This window comes from Hirundo rustica, chromosome 2, assembly GCF_015227805.2.
Source record: "Hirundo rustica isolate bHirRus1 chromosome 2, bHirRus1.pri.v3, whole genome shotgun sequence".
NCBI classification, from domain to species: Eukaryota; Metazoa; Chordata; class Aves; order Passeriformes; family Hirundinidae; genus Hirundo; species Hirundo rustica.
The window spans coordinates 118,204,549-118,225,065 of NC_053451.1; the positions used below are offsets into that span (position 1 = coordinate 118,204,549).

At 49.7% G+C, this 20,517-nt stretch overlaps 2 protein-coding genes across 11 annotated transcripts in view; one reads left to right on the forward strand and one right to left on the reverse strand.

Moving 5' to 3' along the window:
- Positions 1–14,053, reverse strand: part of GART (phosphoribosylglycinamide formyltransferase, phosphoribosylglycinamide synthetase, phosphoribosylaminoimidazole synthetase) — a 35,052-nt gene extending 20,999 nt beyond the window's left edge. Inside the window, exons 1-5 of one of the 8 annotated variants that reach the window (XM_040054831.2) lie at positions 13,951–14,046; positions 9,265–9,322; positions 9,060–9,094; positions 4,800–4,948; positions 38–133 (exon numbers count right to left, since the gene is read on the reverse strand). In XM_040054831.2, coding sequence (XP_039910765.1) covers positions 38–133; positions 4,800–4,944 — 241 coding nt within the window. In that variant the 5' untranslated portion in view covers positions 4,945–4,948; positions 9,060–9,094; positions 9,265–9,322; positions 13,951–14,046. The other 7 variants (XM_040054827.2, XM_040054828.2, XM_040054833.2 and 4 more) reach the window with 7 other exon arrangements.
- A 1,672-nt stretch (positions 14,054–15,725) lies between these two features.
- Positions 15,726–20,517, forward strand: part of SON (SON DNA and RNA binding protein) — a 37,050-nt gene continuing 32,258 nt past the window's right edge. Inside the window, exons 1-2 of one of the 3 annotated variants that reach the window (XM_040056464.2) lie at positions 15,726–15,935; positions 17,278–17,441. In XM_040056464.2, coding sequence (XP_039912398.1) covers positions 15,874–15,935; positions 17,278–17,441 — 226 coding nt within the window. In that variant the 5' untranslated portion in view covers positions 15,726–15,873. Of the gene's footprint in view, positions 15,936–16,485; positions 16,636–17,277; positions 17,442–20,517 lie in introns of those variants that run through there. The other 2 variants (XM_040056463.2, XM_040056465.2) reach the window with 2 other exon arrangements.

Sequence of the window (20,517 nt, forward strand, 5' to 3'; positions counted from 1 at the left end):
ATGCTGAAGGCTGTGATTTCCAGCTCGTGTCTCTTACCAGCAGCAAGAGGAACCTCGGGACCGACCACCACCAGCCTGATGTCCTGGTCCCTGCAGAACTGGGCAACAGCAGCGTGGTCACTGACTGAAACAGCTGTTGGAGACACAAAACAGGGAAAGATCCCATCCAGGGGTGCTCCTCAGCACTGAGTTACCCCAGAGCACTCCCCAGCCTCACCCTCTGGGCTGCCAGGTCACTGGGAACCTGGAGGAGTGAGGCCCACACTGACAGAGACTCACCCAAAACACAGCCCCAAACCCCGGGCAAAGCCTCTGGTTGGACATCCACTGCCAGAGTCATGAATGACAGAATCACAGAATATCCTGAGCTGTAGGGACCCACAGGGATCATGGATCCAGCTCCTGTCCCTGCCCAGACCCCCAACAATCCCAGCCCGTGCATCCCTGGCAGCGCTGTCCAAAGGCTCCTGGAGCTCTGGCAGCCTCGGGGCCGTGCCCATTCCCTGGGGAGCCTGGGCAGTGCCAGCACCCTCTGGGGAAGAACCTTTCCCTCCAATGCCAGCTCCATCCCTGCTGTGCCAGCTGCAGGCGCTCCCTGGGCGCTGTCCCTGTGCCAGGAGCAGAGCCCGGAGCTGTCCCTGCGCTGCCCCTCGGGAGGAGCTGCAGCCCCGGGCAGCTCTGACCTCAGCCTCCTCCGGCCTCAAGTGACCTCGTGGGGCCCCTCCAGACCCTTCCCCACCTTCACAGCCCTGTCAAGCCACCTTGCTCTTGAAGGTGAGAAAAAACAGCTCTGGGATTGCCAGTCAGCAAACTGGCCTGACCCCTAGAACACCCCGTTTGCCAGCACAAGCAGCATCGCAAAGAATCCAAGAAAATAAAAAACTCTCAAGGAAAAGAAAAACAACTTTCTTTCCAGAGATTCTCCTCCCTGAGGAGGGTCACCATGGAGCTTTACAGATGTAAGACCAGGCTGGATGGGGCTGGGAGCAGCCTGGGACAGTGGAAGTTGTCCCTGCCCATGGCAGGGGTGGCACTGGGTGGGCTTTAAGCTCCCTTCCGACCAAAACCATTCCATGATTCCATTCATAGAATTCCACCCTGTGATTTTATGATCTTGGTGCCAGGAGGGTGTTGGGGATGAAACAAACAGCTGGTGGCAGAATTCCAACTCATCTTTTTTCTTTTTTCCTTTCTTTCTGTAGTGCCACCTAAAAATTGCACTAAACTGAGCGCTGTGAAAGCAAGGGGAATCAGAACTTTTTCTTTACATTTCGGTGAGCTCAATGACACTGTGCTGTCATTATGGCTGAGGATATGTGGGCTCGGGCTGTTACAACCATTATCTTTCCAAAAACAAACATTCAATGTGATGACACTTGGAATGCCCCAAACTGCGCAAACGAAAGAAACGTCCTGCACCAAAGACAATAATGTCAATCTCATGATCCAAAAGTTACGCAAAGGCCCTGCAATTCTGCGGCTTTTATCATGAATAAATAAAGCCAAGGTCTGCAGAGGATGGGAACACGGCTCCAGAGAGCCAAAAACGAGATGAGCCCAGTGTGGATTGGCTGCTTGTGCAGGGAGGGGACTGCACACACCAGGGCACAGTGTTGGCAAAGGGAGCACAGAATCCCAGGATCACCAGGGCTGGAAGAGCTCGCCAGGATCACCCAGTGCCACCCAGCAGCGCCAGCATCACCCCAAACCCTGTCCCCAAGGGCCACATCCAGACATCTTTAGGACACTTCTAGAGACAGTGACTCCACCGCTCCCTGAGCAACCCTTTCCAAGGCCTGACCACTCTGGCAGGGAAAAATTGTTTCCAGTCTCGAATCTGACCCTCCCCTGGTGCATTTTCTCTTGCCCTTTCCCTTGGGACATGGCAGAAGACTGGCAATACACTGGGAGCTGATGGTCTCCTCCAGCCAGTTTCTGGGGAGTGATGAGAGAGGAAGGAGATGACAGGACTTTGGTCACTGCCCACTGTGTTCCCCCTACCCTGGATGAATAAATTCATAAAATCATCTAGATTTTATGAACCCCAGACTTGTTTGGATTGGGAGGGACCTCAAATCCCACCCAGTGCCACCCCTGCCATGGCAGGGACACCTCCCACTGTCCCAGGCTGCTCCCAGCCCCAGTGTCCAACCTGGCCTTGGGCACTGCCAGGGATCCAGGGGCAGCCACAGCTGCTCTGGGCACCCTGTGCCAGGGCCTCAACACCCTCACAGGGAACAATTCCTGCCCATAAAATGTCCTGATTCCACAACAGAATCTACATTTTGGTCATAGATGTCCCCAGTTCAGGTGGGGTGGGGGAACACCCAAGACAGAACACAAATAAAAATCACCTCTGTGGTGCCTCTTTAACAGCCCAATTATTTTGTTCCACCAACAGGGTGTCTCCCCTCACAGATTCCTTCCCAGCATCCCATCCAACCCTGCCCTCTGGCAGTGGGAAGCCATTCCCCCTTGCCCTGGCACTCCAGACACTCCTCCAAGTCCTCCTCCAAGCAGGGAAAGGAGAGAGCCTGGAATTCACCCCAGATTCCTTGCTGCAGGTCTGATCTCATGATATGAACAGCGAGCGTGGCACAAGATTTACAGCATGGAGAAATGCCCTAACAACAAACAAGAAGGAACAAATCATGTTGTTTCTCCATGATTTTAACTTTCCTCCCAAATATCATTTTTCTCGGGTTGTTGACTGAAAGGGGACGTTTCTGTAGCTGTGTTTGACTGCTTAGAACAACAGCTGAACATTCCCTTGGAACCAGACAGGAGGACACTGGAGCAAGGCTTTCAAGGGTAGAGCTTAAATTTAAGAGCACAAGTTACACAGAGAGGTAAAAAGTGGCAGAAGGAGGTGTCAGGATGGTGAACTCCATTCACAGACCCACATATTCATTCAGCACCAAAACTGCCCTGATAATCCACCTAAATTAAATATAAACCTGTAATTAGGCACCCAGCCTAAATCCCACTTTATTGCTGGAGACAATTACCAACTCAGATTAACAACATTTTTTTTTCCTTACTTTAATATGGACAAAGTTTGAAAGATTTAAGGTTATTTATAATTTTCAGCTCACTTTTTCATGCTTCAGTAATCACCCAAGACCCAGAGCTGCAATCCTAATTAAAGGCAATTCCATGACCCACGAAGGGAGGACAAACTTTCAGAGCCAAATTTTGATTATACCAAAAAAACCCCAGAAACCAGGGAAGGAGTTTCCCAGATATTCCCAGATATCCCAGGTATTGCTGCCCACACAACCTAACAGGGCTCATGTGCTCCTGTAAAGCTGCTCCCCATTTTCCACCCTGTGTTAAATCAAGACCCCAGTGACAGCGCTGGAATCCCTGAACAGGTGAGACAAATTCTTTCCTTATAAACCTACATAAGCCAAACTCTTCATAAATTCTAGGTTCTTCCTGGGGTGGTGAAGATTTCTCTCCCAAAGCACAGGTGAGCTCATGTGCAGAACAAAATAATTTATTCCACATGGGAGACTCCAAGAACCTGGCTTGAGATCAAGCATTTTTCACTACTGGTGCGATGTTTTTTTGTGGAATGAAAGAGAGAAAAAAAACAGGGGGATTTTAAAAAGGCACAGCTTGAAAAAAAATGCTGGAATTCCCATTCCACAGGCCCTGCAGCCTGGCACTGACCCCATTTAGCACAAGGGTAAAGAGGTTTTTTGACTTTCTGGTCTTGTCAAGTTCTTCCTTCCAGGCCTCTCCTCAGAGGCCAAACAGAGCAAAAACCTGGAGTGAGGAGCTCACTCATGATGCTGTGACTGGTCAAAGAAATTAAGGACAAAGTGGTTTCAAAAGCCTGTAATTAAGCATTCCAACGGAATTCTATTCAACAATTACCTGCTCTACAAGAACCCGGCAGCACTCACGTTTCCACATGAAACAACAACGCACGAAGCTCCTGCCACACCAAGACAAGTGCAGAAAATGGATGTGTCTGATCCACATCCATGTGCACCCTGTGTTAACTTGAATTCCATGTCTGATCACACGTTCCAAAGGGGAAACTGAAGTCTTAGGTGGGTTAAAGACCCTAAATGAGGATCTGTAATATAAAGGACATGGGAATCTCTGTGGTCTGGACTGATTCCCTGGGTGCCAGCTCCCCAGACCAGGCTTTTTTGCTCCAGATTTTAGATGCTCAATTTGCAACATCTGAAGCTTGATTTCTCAAAACTAATAACCATGAAAAGCTTCAATTACAGCCAGTCAGAGCTTCGTACATACCAAGAGCTCCAACCAAGCAGTCAGTACACAGAGAGAAATATTTGAAGATAACCTTGATTTCTTAAGGTCACCGAGACAAAGGAATGAATTTATGTTCACAGTGACAGAGTGTTCTTGTCACAGGTTGTGGGGATCATGGGGTTTCAACACACTTCTGAGAGCACAAGAAGGAATTTAGGTGGCAACCACAGCAACTATCCTGAGCTGCATTCCCAGAGGAACAGCTCTGGCTGAACACTGCAAACCCAAACGTAAAGAATGAGATTTCACAGCTGAGATTTTATAAAATTAATGACGCAACTTATGCAAGGCTTTGCTCAGATTTTTTTTTTTTTTCCTTCTTAACTGCATCTAAAATCTATTTCACAAGCCAAAACCCTTAAAAAATGGTAATCCATCATTATCATCATTTTTTCATTATCATCATCATCCTTTCACACCACCAGCTGTGATTTCAGCTCAACATCATCCTGGTTGAATTATCAAATTTAAAAATGGCTTTTTTTTTGTTTTGTTTTTTTTAGTTTTACCTGAATTGGAGATTTTTCCGTTGTCAGCTGTCCCTGCGTTTCCTGGAGCCACAAACACGTGTTTGACCTGTGGGGACTGGGCCAACTTCCATGCCAGGGCGTGCTCCCTGCCTCCGCTGCCGATGACCAGCACCCGCTCAGCCATGGCTCTGCAGGAAACCAGGACAAAGGAAAACAGCTGGAATTAGCTGGGGAAGGTGGGGAAAGCAAGAGCTTCAAGGATCATGAAGTGCTGGAGAACTTCATCAGATGTGATACACGCTAAACCTCCGAGGCTGAGCCGCCCCAGAGCATGGCAGGAACCTGGCAGGAAAATCACCCTGGGTTTGATTGGAAACTGCTCCCACTTGTACAGAAATCTGGGAGTGAGGAGAAACCCTGAGGAGTGAGCAGGTTGGGATTTGCAGCCTAGAGAATCACAGACTCCCAGAAGGGTTTGGTTGGAAGGGATCTTAAAGCCCCTCCAGTGCCACCCCTGCCATGGCAAGGACACCTTTCACTGTCCCAGGCTGCTCCAAGCCCCAGTGTCCAACCTGGCCTTGGACAGGGATGGGGAGTCCACAGCCTCTCTGAAAAACAATTCCTTGGAGAATCCAAGCATGTGAAAGTCAAAGCCCTGATGCACCCACCATTTGAACACAGAATGTTTGGAGCTGGATGGGGCCATTTAAGAAATTTTAGAAGCAATGACTGAAAAGCTCTGAACACCTCATGGAAAGGAGAGCTCGAGCAATGAGACAAGGAAGTAACTTCCAGCTCTGGCTTTCCTTGGAGAGAACCACAAGACCAGCAACAGGTGGAATTAATAAAGGAGTTCACTTAGACTTAGGGCATCCACTCCACTCTCCCATGGCAGTGAGGTTTGGAAAAACACGTGGACATTTTCTGCTGGCCAGCGGGAGCGGGCGCAGGGATGAGCACGTCATCACCGGGGTGTGCACACACAGCTTACGCACGTGGGGCTGGCGGCAAAAGTACAACGTGTTCTCTGAGCACCTCTGGAAGCCTCTGCTCTCTGAGATTCACTGCAGTGTGTACTCTCCACATATTTACTGATGGAAGAGTTCACTCGCACTGACAAAAGCCACCAGAATTCAGAAAACACTAGAGAAAGGGAGGAAGGACATAATTGATAAATGAATGATGTATGTCCTCATTTGGAGCTAAAATAATAGTTTGGTTTGGGTTAGGAGAGACCTTAAAGCTCATCCCATTCCAACCCCCCTGCCATGGCAGGGACACCTCCCACTGTCCCAGGCTGCTCCAGCCCCAGTGTCCAACCTGGCCTTGGGCACTGCCAGGGATCCAGGGGCAGCCACAGCTGCTCTGGGCACCCTGTGCCAGGGCCTCAGCACCCTGCCAGGGAACAATTCCTGATTCCCAAGCTCCCATCCAGCCCTGCCCTCTGGCACTGGGAGCCATTCCCGGTGTCCTGTCCCTCTGTCCCTTGTCCCCAGTCCCTCTGCAGCTCTCCTGGAGCCCCTTTAGGTGCTCTGAGCTCTCCCTGGAGCTTCTCCTCTCCAGGTGAGCACCCCCAGCTCTCCCAGCCCGGCTCCTGAGCAGAGACTGTAGGGATCACCTTCCATTCTCCCATTGCTGGGGGGAGGAACAGAGCCCAGAGAAGCGTTTAGGACAAAAGGAGTGTCCCTGACGTAATCCCAGCACACACAACGCACAGCCAGGGGCACGCTCCTCACACAGCCGGTCACTGACCCCCACGTGTCCAGTGCCCCAGGGGAGCTCAGAGCCCCACCTCTGCAGGAGGACAGGAGAGGATGACAACACAAAATACAGCTTAGAATAAGGAAAAAAAAAAAACAAACCCAAAACTAAACCAAGCGGATTTCCCAGGGAAAAGCAAAAATGATCCAAGGCAGATTTTCAGATAAGGCAGGGATGTGCCTTTCCCTCACATCAGCTGCCACAGCCTGACTTGACTAAAGCTGCCCTGATGAGGCAAAATATCTGGATTAGGAAAAACATCCCGACAGAATCAATAAAAATAAACGTGATAGAAGGATAAAATACAGAAAATTAACAGAGTGGTTTGCTACCAACTAAACACACCAGAGCTAACATCGAAGGTAGTTTCATGCTGGGGGAGACCAACAGGTTTCTAATGCAGTGTTTGGCCAAATATAGACATTGCAAAGTTACAGACATGTTTTAATTATAAAACTCCATGATCACTTGCAATAAAAAAAAGCTCAGGTTAAGCTAAAAATGATCAGTTATGGTATAGATGTTTGGGAAACCACATTATGCTCAACTCTTTTATATTACAACTCAAGCAAGAAGAAAAGACAGAAGAATGAGGGCTACAACGAAGGGGTGAATTAGATAAAGACAGTAATATCATAATAAGGTAGCAGAACATTTATCACACAGCAGGCAGCTGTCTCCTTGAAGTTAAATGAGCATTGCCAGTGGTGTCCAGAGCCAGTGGTCACTAAACAGTATTTTAAAGGCAAATTTTATCAATATAAATTGAGCTATACACAACATGATCTTCTAAAAGAAACATTTAAAACTTTTAACTGTTAAAATGTTACAAAATTTAAATTTAACAGGGTTAAAACTTTACACCAGGATGATTTAAACCCAAGAGAACCCCTACTCACTCTGTGCTATGTGTACCAGGCTGAGGAGAGCAGCGCTCAGGAGCTCAGAGGCACAAAGAGACCAGAGGTTGGCAGCCCCTGGTTAAAATGTCCCTGCCCCAACACTCCCGCCCCACTGATGACCCTGCAGCCAGCCAATGGACGGGGAACTCTGGCCATCCCAGCTGGCAACAGGGGACAAAGCTTCCCTACAAATGCTCTAGGAGTGAGGCAGAAGCTTTGCAGGACGGGAGAAGCTTGATCCTGCTGTTTCTGAACAGCAAAATTAATTCTGTCCCATCCCAGGTTTTTGGGGTATTTTTTTCTGTTAAAAAAATGTTCATTATTCAGCTTGCGAACATTCTCTCTATATCTAAAATCGGGATGTGCAGTTTTGCAATAGACAAAAATTAGCCTATGTCATCAACAGTACGATAAATAAGGGGTTTGATGCAAATTATCATGGAATGGTTTGGGCTGGGAGAGACCTTAAATCTCATCCCATCCCACCCCTGCCATGGCAGGGACACCTCCCACTGTCCCAGGCTGCTCCCAGCCCCAGTGTCCAACCTGGCCTTGGGCACTGCCAGGGATCCAGGGGCAGCCACAGCTGCTCTGGGCACCCTGTGCCAGGGCCTCAGCACCCTGCCAGGGAACAATTCCTGATTCCCAATCTCCCACCCAGCCCTGCCCTCCTTCAGCCTAAGGCCTGTAAGAAATTCACACTCTGCTAAGCTCACACTGCTGATCAGCACAGCCCAAAGATGCATTGATACTGGGGCCACCTCAAGGGACTCACCATGACAGCAACTCAGCTTCTTTTCTTCCCTGAGGGAACATATTTTGGTACTACTGTCAGCTGAAAGAACTCATCACACACAGGACAAAGCTTTCTATGGGAGCAGTAAGTAGAACAAGCCATGTCTGATATTTAATCATTTTATATCAAAATGTGAGTGAAAATGAAGTTTCACACATTTGTTTTGAAGCTCAGTGTTATTTGTGCATCCCATTACGGTATCCTAGCAACTTTTATTTAGGGATGTGGCTTGAGAAGGACTTGTGATGGCAGTGCCAGTTTAGGAGGCTCAGATGTAGCCATGGCAGCCTCTGTTTCACAGACACTCAGAGATGTCAAGGAGGCCCCTCTGCTGCCCAGCAGGACCTCACTTTAAAAATGAAGATCCCAAGCAGCAACATTCCTTTTTATTTTTGTCACTAATCTAGCAGTAAAAAATCTGTTCTCAAAAGACCTGAAGTCATTCACAAGGTAGACATTTACTCTGTGAGGATTACAACACCCCCAGGATTTTTGGAAGCAACACGTGAAATCCTTAAAGATTCCGAACCACAGAATGTCATTACCTTCTGCAACCATTGTCTGCTTTGGTAAAGAAGGAGATATTTGTTTAAAAGATGCTTTAAAATGAAGATAAAGGACATTTCAGGAGAGGGCCTGTTGTTAGATCCTTATATGAAGTTAGAACAGGAAAGAAGAAATGAGTTAATCACTCCGTGTATCCAGGAGAGGAGGCAAGGACAGAGTGAAGACAAGGAGATTCCCAGAGCTTATCCCCGAGGATGCCAGGACAAAGTCAGCAGGGAGGAGCAGCAGCCCAGAGACCTTTATCCTCACTGCAGGAAGGCAGCTGGGGCTCACCAGCAAACCAGGGAACTCTTCCTCACGGCCAGGGCCTGCGGAGCAGAGAAAATCAAGTGAGGGAGGCAAACCCCCCAGTCCTGAGAGCCTTCCCCGTCCTGATTCCTGCACAGGGCGTGGGGAGCCTCCAAACACAGGGAGCAGTGACATGAGGCTACTCAGGTGCTGTCCCTTCCCAGGGACAGGAGCCACTTCCCAAACTTACCCTGTGCACACACCTGGGGGCTACACTCAGCTCCTCGGCTGCATTTATGAACAGAGCTCTGTAAGAAAACACAAACTCTTTAAGCAATTAATTCTCAAGTGTGATGCAAGGTACCTAAATACTCAATCTCAGCCGGGTGGAGTATTTTAAAAAGGCAGTCCCTTATCACCTCACCTCAAACTACAGCAGGAAAGGTGCAACTACAAACAATCAGATCTTTGCACTCCAGCACAAACAGCAAAGGCTCTGACTGAAGCTCATTGCTTCAGACAGTGTAATTTTTTTTTCTTTTTTTTTAATTAAGCTCCAGTGCTGTTGGTTTCCTCTGTGCTCCTGTGTCTTTGCTTCCCAACACTGATGCAGGCATTCAAGTTTCTTTAGTTCAAAGACAGAGTACCCAGAATGTCTTAATTCAGGGCCAGGTTGGACAGGGCTTGGAGCAACCTGGTGTAGTAGAGGGTGTCCCTCAAAAGAGCAAGGAGCTGGAACTGGATGAGCTCTGAGGTCCCTTCCAAACCAAACCACCCAGGGATGCAATGAGCTCCTACCCTTCTTAGAGCTGAGTCTGAAAAATGGCCCAGCACTGACAGCACTTTCCCAAACATTACAGACCCAAGCCCAGTGACACTGCAAAGGTTCAAATCTACAAACCCCGGTCCCCGGAGAGGAGCTCGCATCACTTGGCTTTGGACTAAAGGACAAGGTTCATTCCTTCTCTTGCAGTCAGGCAGAAGAAGATGAAAAAGAATTCTCACATGTGATCGGGACATGCAAAGCAATCACACGGAGACGAGAGATTTGCAGGGCAGAGTTGTTCCTCCGAGAGAGCCCAAGGCTGAGCCAAGCCCAGAGCCCCTCTGCCTGTTTATTTCTTACTTTTTATACATTTGTGGGTCTGGCTGTGGATTGGCTTCTGGAGTTTTCACCTCCCAGCCGAATGGCCAGACCAGCTGTCAGTTACAATTGTTTTCAGGTTAGAAATATGCAAACAAAGGACAGAGAATGAAAAACAAAGGATTTGTTTATGTTACATGTGTGAGAAAAAGCAGAAACTGCTCCTAATATTGTACAGTAGCTAAAAAGTCTGACTCCATTTTATGAACAATCAAAAGGCTTTAAAAAACTCAGAAAAACCAGGGTGACACTCACAGGAGTCATGAAAAAGCCCAAATTGGGAAGGCTGTACAGTCCCCATCCCACTGAAGGCTGTGTGTTTCTGACCCCAGCAGTCTGAGTTTCAGGGTTTTTTTCCTAGATCTGTTATGCGATAAAAAAATCAAAAGAAGGGATTGTAGAAGAAGCCAAAACTTTCTCCTCTCAGCTTCAATTCCCTCCTAGGATCCACCCTGCCATGCTTTACTCAGCTCCCAAACTGACCCCCAGCCAGGCCGTGTGGCCCCACACCCCCGCTGGCTGAAGCCAGCTCTCGTGCTCTCTGAATTAACCCATGGGTTAATTCCCTCTCTCCTTAGGAGGCCACCGCCCGTTCTGAGTGCTGGCAGAGCTCGGCACGCAGGAGGGGAGTTCCGAGCCAGCCTTCCCAGGGAACCTCTGCCAGCTGCTGGCCCCCGTTCAGGCTCGGGATGCGCAAGCTGCAGGTTCAGCGACTGCGGGCGCGCACGGGGCTCAGCTGCCCTCGCCTGGGCCAGCTCCCCATTGGTCCCACCAACCTCTCCCCCTCCAGGCTCTCCTTCCCTCTCCCTCCCGCCCGTGCCAGGGGAGCGCGGCCACTTGGAGCAGGAAAACAATGCTGGAAAGCTGACACCACGATGGTAAGCAGCGCAGCAAAGTAAATATGTCTGTATGGATATATAAAGGAAACGCTCCCAGCTTAGCGAGCTGGGCTAACTCCCTGGGGGATGAAGGATCACCACAGCGAGGATAAGGGAAGGAAGCAGCAGCACAAGGCAGCCAGGGAGGGTGAAGAGGGCAAACCCAGCCGTGCCCTCGGATCATCCCGATGGATGGAGTGACCAGGACACGCTCGGTGGCTGCAAGTTTGAATCCCCATTCCCACCTCCTGCTCCTGGTCCCAGGGAGAGACGCACCAAGGAACCAGGGGCTCGGGAGGGGAAGACATCCACCTCTCTCTGCATTTTTTTCCTGTGTGGCTCAGTTTCCAGAGGGCATTCACGGTGCCAAGTGTGCAGGCAGCTCTGAGGCACCACAAAAAACAGCCATGGCAACCAAACCTGCAAAATGGCCAGAATCCCATGAGGGAACTGCAAGTTTAGGTTGGGGCAGGATTAGTCTCATCCTGAAGGAAAGAAAAAACTACAGCCTTAGAAAACTTTTCACTTCCTCAGATGTCAATACATGAAGAGCTGCCTAAGTAGCTTGGAGGCCTCCAGATCTGGTGGCAATTACAATTTTTAGTTAGAGTTTTGGGTTAAATAAGCTTTTTTCTGCTCATTTAGGACAAATTCCTGGCTCTCACCCAGCCATATAGAATCATGAAACATTTGGGTTGGAAGGGAGCTTAAAGATCATCTCGTTTCACCTCCTGCCATTCAGCCTGCCAGTAGAAAACAAAATAAAAGAAGAAAATTCATTATTGTATGCGTCTTTCATGGCCCAAGTTGAAGCTCTGCAAGACAGGCCCCTTGTGTCCAGGTATGATCCTCCAAACAGCTGGATTTGGCATTTTTTCTGGGCAAAACATTCCCTCAAGTTTTGCTGCTAAAAATAAATAGGAACATAAACTTTTACAACCACCCCCACAGTACTAAATTTGACACTTCAAGTGATGTAGGGTGCTGGAAGTACTCAGTGTTTTGTACCATCATAAGGGGGAGAAATACCCTTGAAATGCACTTTCTGTGTTACCCTTTCAGTTATAAACACAAAAAAGCAGAATAAGTATTAACTCTGCTCATTAATTCCAATATCTACTGGGTAAATTAAAGAAACGCTTAAAAAGTTGGTAAAGCCCCAACTTTGCAAAGAGCAGGGAAAGAATCCAAGTGAATCAAAGTCCAAAACCAGAGAGGTCTGTAGTTTAATATTTACTTCGAGCAAATATTTCACCACTTTGGCCGTGAAGGCCAAGCTGTGAGGGGATTGCTATGAGGGCCAAGCCATGATGGGGATGCCGTGAGGGCCATGCCAGGAGAGGATCTGCCATGATGGGGATGCCGTGAGGGCCATGCCAGGAGAGGATCTGACATGACGGTGTGAAAAGTGCATATTATGTGGCTCTACGCAAGGTATTTACTCTAGGTATTATGTTGTATTGATTGTTAATGTTGTATTAATAGTTTGACAATATGGTAAATGTAGTTTTGTAGTTAGAATGCAGTTTTTATGTACCAACCACAGGAAAACATAAATCTTTCAGAGAAAAAAGAATTTACTACTTCCTTATCAGAAGAGACCAACTTCTCCTGCCTTGCTCAGCCCTGAGGACGCCATAGAGATTAAAGGAAAAAAGTGATACTAACCAGAGACAGTTCTTTGTTTGAATGGAATTTATGCATCATGTATGAAATGTATGAATATTCAACAGGCTGTTGCTTTTAAGAGATAATCCTTTGTTAACAGGGATCCTTCTCCGGAGCTTTTTTGCTCGGGGAGGCACCCAGACGTCTGTAACTTTGTTTTTATTGTCTCGTATTGTCCTAACCCTAATTGTTCAATTTTTTTACTCTAATTCTATTTTTATAACCATCTTATTTACTATTAAACTTCCAAAATTTTAAAAACAGGTGGTTGGCGTTTTTTACAATGGGGATGCCGTGAAGGCCATATCAGGAGAGGATTTGCCATGATGGGGATGCCGTGAAGGCCATGCCAGGAGAGGATTTGCCATGAAGGGGATGCCATGAAGGCCAGGCCTTGAGGGCCATGCCAGGAGAGGATCTGTCACGAAGGGGATGCCGTGAGGGCCATGCCAGGAGAGGATCTGCCATGATGGGGATGCCGTGAAGGCCATGCCAGGAGAGGATTTGTCATGATGGGGATGCCGTGAGGGCCATGCCAGGAGAGGATTTGCCATGAAGGGGATGCCGTGAAGGCCAGGCCTTGAGGGCCATGCCAGGAGAGGATTTGCCATGATGGGGATGCCGTGAGGGCCATGTCCTGAGGCTACTGCTATGAGGGCTATGCAGTGAGGGCCAAGCCATGAGGGGACTGCCATCAGTGGAATGCTATGAGGGAGGTGCCATGAGGGTGAAGCCGTGAGGGCATTTGCCTTGAAGAGGATGCTGTGAGAGCATTTGCCATGAAGGGGATGCCGTGAGGGCATTTGTCATGAAGGGGATGCCATAAGGGCCATGTCCTGAGGCTACTGCTGTGAGGGCTATGCTGTGAGGGCCAAGCCATGGGGGGATTGCCATGAGGGGGGTGCCATGAGGGAGGTGCTGCCAGAGCCAAGCCATGAGGGAATTTGCCCTGAAGAGCGGGGATGCCGTGAGGGCCATACCCTGAGGGTACTGCTGTGAGGGCCAAGCCATGACAAGGATGCCATGAGGAGGGTGCCGCGAGGGCCAAGCCATGCGGGAATTTGCCCAGAAGCGCGGGATGCCGTGAGGGGTGCCCCGCCATGTTGCGGCGCGGGCACGGGCGCACATGGCCCCGGGCCGCCCCCCGCGGCCCCAGCCCGGCGCGGGCAGCGCGGGGGCACCGGCACCCACACACCCCGAGCGAGCCGCGGCCCCTGCGCGGTTCCAGCGCGGCTCGGTGACTTACTGTGCTCCAAGGGGGAGTCGAGAGCGGGAAGAACCCTCCGCCGGGCCCGGAACTACAGCACCCAGCCAGCACCGCGGCACCGGCGCGGGAGGCGGGACGGGAGCGTGTCACAATGTCGCGACAGGGGCGGCCGGAGTTCTCTTTGGCACAGAAATTTCTCAAGTCTAGGACTCTGAGGCTGGTGGGGAAAGGGGGAGGGGCGGCCGAAAGCCCTTAAGGATGCGGAGGTTGTTTTTACTGTGTCTGAGGGGCTGAGGGAGGTGGTCTGTGAGCGCTCTGCAAACGTGGATTTTGTCTCTACGTCCTTTGAAATACCACATAGGAGAAACTCCTTAGTTTGTCCCACATTTGAGCTTTCTGCTTTGTGAAACCAGAGTGCTGGGCAACGTTTAGTCTAATTTAGCATTACAACTGTGCTACAATACTGTTAATAAAACAAAATTTGATCCACAGTTTTCCTCCCTTCAAGAGCTATAATGTGAAAACATCACTGTTCTGTGTAAAATACCTTAGGAAATAATAAGTGCTCTAAGTAGTACTGATGATTGTAGCAGAGCTACTACTGCTAAAGTACCATAATGTTACTAACTGAACATTACCAGCAGAAATCACTGGTCTTGACAAGAAGAAAGTAAAATACTTAATTAATCTGAAAACTACCTAACACTGAAACTGAATAAAAGTGTCTAAATAAAGGGAGTTTATTCAGCAAGAAGAGATGGAGAGAGCAAGAACGGTTATTTTCCTGTAGGGCTGTTGATCCTCATGTGTATGAGGAGGAACTTTCTGTAATTATCACATTACTTTTGTTTATAAGGAGTCAGATGGAAACCTGAAGCACACACTAAAGTCCTCCGGCTTTTTTGGGGCACCTTTCTTCATGTTTTTCGACATGCCTGGTCAATACAAGACCATTTGCATCAGCTGAATTTAAATATGTCTGAAATTGTTCAAGTGAAGCATTTTCAGTCTTAACTTTGCTATCAAAAATTACAAAGTGTTCTACGAGTAAATCTAACACATATTAATACGAGTATGGCATGAACAGGTAAAAGGACTTCTTAACTGTAACTACTTTATATTTTAAATGGAATAAATCAAGTGTGACATAAAAGTAAGCAAATTGAGCCAAGTCTCTGATTCATTTTATTCTCCAAAGTCAATATTAAGGCAGATCAGCAGGATAGAGTGAAGAATGATGCTGCTTTTAAGGGGTCTTGCAAGTGATTATTAAACAGCATTGATGTCGAAAATTTTTAGACCTCAGCAGTAATTAAACAGTTTTACCTCGGTTTTCATAGAATCCCAGGACGGTTTGGGTTTGAAGGGACCTTAAAGACCATTTAGTGATTACCATGAGGAAGGATGCCACTCACCAGATCAGATTTGAAGATACTTTAAGTTTATTTCAGGTCAACTAACTCCCCTAAGTTACTACTGCAGAAACTGTGTGTGGTAAGAGTCTTCCAGTCGTAGGATTATTCGGCTTTACAGCCTGTTTGAACAACCATATAATTAAAATTTGATTTGATTAGGGCATCAGGGGGAGCACTGAGGGGGTCCCCGGGGTGGCTGTGCTCTGGACAAACTCATTTCGGTGCGTTCCATCACTGCCAGAAAAGCTCTGGCTATCCAGGCGGGCAAAAGACGCACTCTATTTATCCACCTCCCTTTGGTTTCCCCCCCTTTGTTCCTTTAATTTTCGCGGCCCCGCCGCCAGCCCCCGGAGCACATGTGCGTGTCACCGCCGGGCGGAGGGGGAGGGAGGGAGCGCGGGCGGGCGCCTCTCGCATGGAGCCGGGGCTGAGGGCCCCGTGGTGATGCAGCAGCAGCAGCAGCACCGCCCGTGTGCGGGCAGAGCCCCCTGAGAGCCGCCGCCCGCCCGGAGCACACGCGGGGCTCGGCCCCGCTCCATGGGCACCGATGGAATCGCTCCCGGTCGCAGCCGCCGGCGCCGCGCCTCAGCCCGCCATGGCCTCAGACGGGTAAGCAGCGGCCGCCGCGGGGCCTTCAGCGGCGCCGGGGGAGGGTGGGCGGGAGCGCGGGGGGACGGGAGCGGCGGTCACGGCCGCCGCGGGTGCCTTTTCCTGCCCTCCGCGGGGCCGCGGGGGCTCGGACGCCGCGTACGGGGCGCGAGAGGGGCCGCGACCGGCGGTGGCGGCGGGGCGGTGTGTCTGTGTGGGGAAGGGGTCTGCGCGAGGCGGCGGTGTGGGCGCGGAGCGCCGGGCACTGGTTTAATGCTTTCACCGGGGGACGGGGACACGCTCGGAGCCGTTTTGCCGGTGGCGGCGGCGGCAGGCAAGGAGTGCGGGGGGGGCGGCGGGAGCGCCACAACATGGCGGCGGCGGCTGAGGGGACACGAGACCTTCCTCCCCCCCCCCCGCCGGAACCCGCCGCTGCTCTATGGCCCGTGCGCCGCGCTAGAGCGGCCGTTCGCAGCCACACGCCGCCTCGGCCAATGGCGAGAGGACTTACATCGAACGCAGCCAATGGCGAGGGGGTTTAAAGCGGGGACGTCAGCGCGCGCCCGGGGCCGCGGTGCATTGTGGGATGCTGGAGGCTTCGCGTCGGGGCAGGAAGGAAGGGGGGTGTCATGGCGACGAATATCGAGGAGATCCTTCGGTCCTTTGTGGTCAGCAAATTCCGGGAGATCCAGGAGGAGCAGCAGCAGCAGCAGCACGGCGGGTAACGGGGCGGTGGGGAGCGGCGGGGAAGGGCGCGGGGTGCAGAGAGACGGGCCGCGGCCTGAGGGTCGTGTCGGCGGCAACATGGCGGGGCCGGGGGGGTCGCGGCCGTGCGGGCGCCCGGAGGGAGACACGGCCCGGGAGCCGAGAGAAGTCGGTGGGGGGACGCGCCCACCCTCTGTCCCTCCGGTTTCGGTGCTGTCCTCACGTCGGGGAGGGCGCCTGTATGGTTTGTCTGATTTACGGCCAAATTTGCCGGGTTTACCTCGTGAAACAAGGAAAACCTTGGAAAGAGCAAGGAAAAGCTGGAAGAGAGCGCATTGTGTGTATTTTTTTCTGTGGAGGAAACTTCTATCAGGTCGTATGAGCACGGTGGATGTGGCACATTCCAGAATGTGTTTTTTTTTTCCCTTGCGTCTCGACCTCAGCAGTCACAGAGTGTCCGGACTGAATAAGTGAAAATTAATCCAAAGGCAGACTTTTCCCTAAGAGCACAGCTTTTTCAGGAGGCTGGAATTCCGGTCTTAAGGGCTGGATCTAAGAAATGTGTGTGGAAAACAAAAAATGTCCAAAAAAAAGCTCAAAATGGCTTGTATTAAGTTGATTTTTTTTTTTTTTTTTTTTTTTTTTTTTTTTAAATTAGTGCAAAGGTGGAAGGCCAGCCCAATGGTGACACGATCCCAGCTGAGCAAGCCGGGCCTTCCGAAGCCTCTGGAGCTGCTGGGAGTTGTCAGAGTGATCAGATAGTGCAGAAAGTAGAGGAAGTGCTCTCCGGAGCCCTCGGGACAGAACTGCAGTGCAACCCAGGTAATAAAACTCCCTCTGGCAAATCTGTTCTCGGTAAGAAGGTTGTGAATGTACCTAAAATGGAATCAGTTTTATAGGGATGAAAATGCGCTTCTTGGAGCTGCTCCTCTGACAAGTCGTGTGTTTGCTGTGAATTGGTTAAATATTTTCTCTACTGTGATTTTACACCCAGAGGTGGCCAGAGAAATACATAATTTAAAAACTGAGCTGCTTGTTTTATGTAAGCATCGGTACGTGCAGAAGGTGGAATTTTTTCTTTCCAGTGCTGAAACAGATAAATATTTTCCATATTTATACAAATGTATGTCTATAAATTCTGCATTATTTTACATGGATCTACTCCAGGGCCACTTAGCTGTCCTTAGTACCAAAGATGATGGTGATAGAAGAGTTTCTGCTTTGAGTTGGTTTTCAAGATTATTTCGAAAGAGCATTTATTACAAAACAGATCTGTGATGAACTGTTCAGTCAAAAGATGATTTCCTGTTTTAAAGTGTAGATATTACATTGCAGCCTTGCAAAAGTTAAGGGATTGTGATGTGTCAATCTCAGATCTTGAATAAATTATTAGATTTTTTTTAATGCTAAAAAGGCAGATCTAAGTGTCCCCTCAAGGACTGGTCCTTGCTGTAAAATTTCTGACTGTGGAGGGTTAGTGAGGTGATGAGGGCTGTAATTACTGCATTTCTCATTTTTGGGAGTTGAAACAGGTGGCTGCAGTGTGCTGGGTGAGTACAAGTCCAGAGGCAGCACAGAAAATTCAGAGCTTCTGCTTGAGGGAGTTTGGAATTTGCTTTGGGGGTTTTTGCTCAGTGGTTTTTGTACCTTGAGCATTTTCAAGTTTTTAATTTGTGCTGTACGAGCAGCACTTCAGGCTGACATTGAGGGGGTTTGGGCAGGGTTTTGATTGGTTGGTGGTTTTTTTTGGTGATGTGATTTTTTTATTTTTGTTTGTTTATTTTTTGTTTTGTTCTTTTCTGGAGGACTGAGGCAAGGTCACATGGCAATAAAGAAGTGAGACGCGTCAACTTGGCAGTTAATAAACTTACCCTATGGCAAACCTTCCTACTGCCCATATTTAAAAAGGAGTTAGACAAGGGGCATTATCTGATTATCTGAATCTAATGAATTATCTTTGCAGAAAAGTTAATTTTATAGAATCACAGAATATCCTGAGCTGTAGGGACCCACAGGGATCATGGATCCAGCTCCTGTCCCTGCCCAGACCCCCAACAATCCCAGCCCGGGCATCCCTGGCAGTGCTGTCCAAAGGCTTCTGGAGCTCTGGCAGCCTCGGGGCCGTGCCCATTCCCTGGGGAGCCTGGGCAGTGCCAGCACCCTCTGGGGAAGAACCTTTCCCTCCAATGCCAGCTCCATCCCTGCTGTGCCAGCTGCAGGCGCTCCCTGGGCGCTGTCCCTGTGCCAGGAGCAGAGCCCGGAGCTGTCCCTGCGCTGCCCCTCGGGAGGAGCTGCAGCCCCGGGCAGCTCTGACCTCAGCCTCCTCCGGCCTCAAGTGACCTCGTGGGGCCCCTCCAGACCCTTCCCCATCCCCATGTCCCTTGTGGCTGCCAAGGCACTGCTGACTCAGCTCCAGCTGGTCAGGGACCAGGACCCCCAGGGCCCTTCCCACGGCTGCTCCATCCACACAGTCAGGGTTGCCCATCCAGGTGCAGAATCCAGCACTTCCTTGTTAAGTTCCCCATGGGCTGGGGTTTGCCAATCTCTGATTTGTTGAGGTCTTTCTGCAGGGCTTCTCTGCCCTCAAGGGAGTCAACAGCTTCTCCCAGTTTAATGTCCTCAGCAGACTAATTGTCCCTTTGAGTCCTGTGTCCAGGTTGTTAGTGAAGATGTTGAAGAGAACTGGGCTGAGAATGGAGCCCTGCAGAACGCCGCTAGTGACTGGTGTCAGCCCGGTGTCACCAGTCACTGTCATCCTTTGTGCCCAACCCGTGGGCCAGTTGCTCACCCACTGAGTAAGGCAGTTCTCCAGCTGTGGGCTGGACATTTTGTGCTTAATTTGACTCTGCTTCACTGTTCTGTCTCAACGCACTCACAGCAATGTTGGTTGCTGTTGAATGACTATTTCTAAGTTGCTTATTCCATCAAAATGTACCTGAGGTACTTGCTACGGAATCCCAAGTCACATTTATTTAACAGTATTGCAATTACCAAAAGCTTTTGCAAGATTTTGGAGTGTCCACTGGAAAATAGTGAGCTTTGGGATCACAGATTCTAATTGGAGGGTCTGTGTGGCTGCCCTGGCCTATATAAATAGAATCATTGAAAGGAACATGCAAGTAGACTCTAACATACAGCTCATATTTCACAGAAATCCCAGCAAGTTGCCTTTAATGAAGTGCCTTTCTCCTGCAAACATGGCGCTAGGTCTCCAGAAGGGCACGAACCTAACGAAGGTTAAAACTAGAGGGAAATGAGGCACAGAATTAAAAGGTGGTGATGGAAACTCCAGTCTTTTTTCCTTCCCCATCAGTGATTTGCTTGTTCCCATACTTATCTGAATTTGTTAGTTTCCTGTTGGAAGCAAATGCTCTAAGAGGAACGTGCAGCTTTGCAGTGGTTCTTGGCAGCTGCAGTCCTGCCTGTTCCAGCTTGCAGTGCCTTGAAGTGGGTTTGGGATTGGGAACATAGATGCTCTTTTCCCAAATTTGTTCAACCCTAGTGAGTAACTTGGTCAGTAAATACACTGAGAATTTCTAACACAGCGGCAACACTGGACTTACTTGGGGGTTGAAGCACAGCAGGGGAAAGTGGCTGGTCAGGTCTTGTGGCATCAATCCCCATTTTGGTAATTTGTTTGGAAAATGGAAATTCTTGTTTACCTCCCATGTGCAGCATTGGGGGTTTGAAAGCAGGTCTCTGGCTTCATTTTAGAATGTGTTGCCCCACAGAGTGTGGGTGGAGGGACATCCAGTCTGTCTGCCCTGCTCAGGTGAGACCTTCCCCACTGCAGAGCTGCCCCAGCCCTGGGCCCAGCACAGGGAGGACATGGAGCTGCTGGAGAGAGCCCAGAGGAGGCAGCAGGATGAGCAGAGGGATGGAGCAGCTCTGCTGGGAG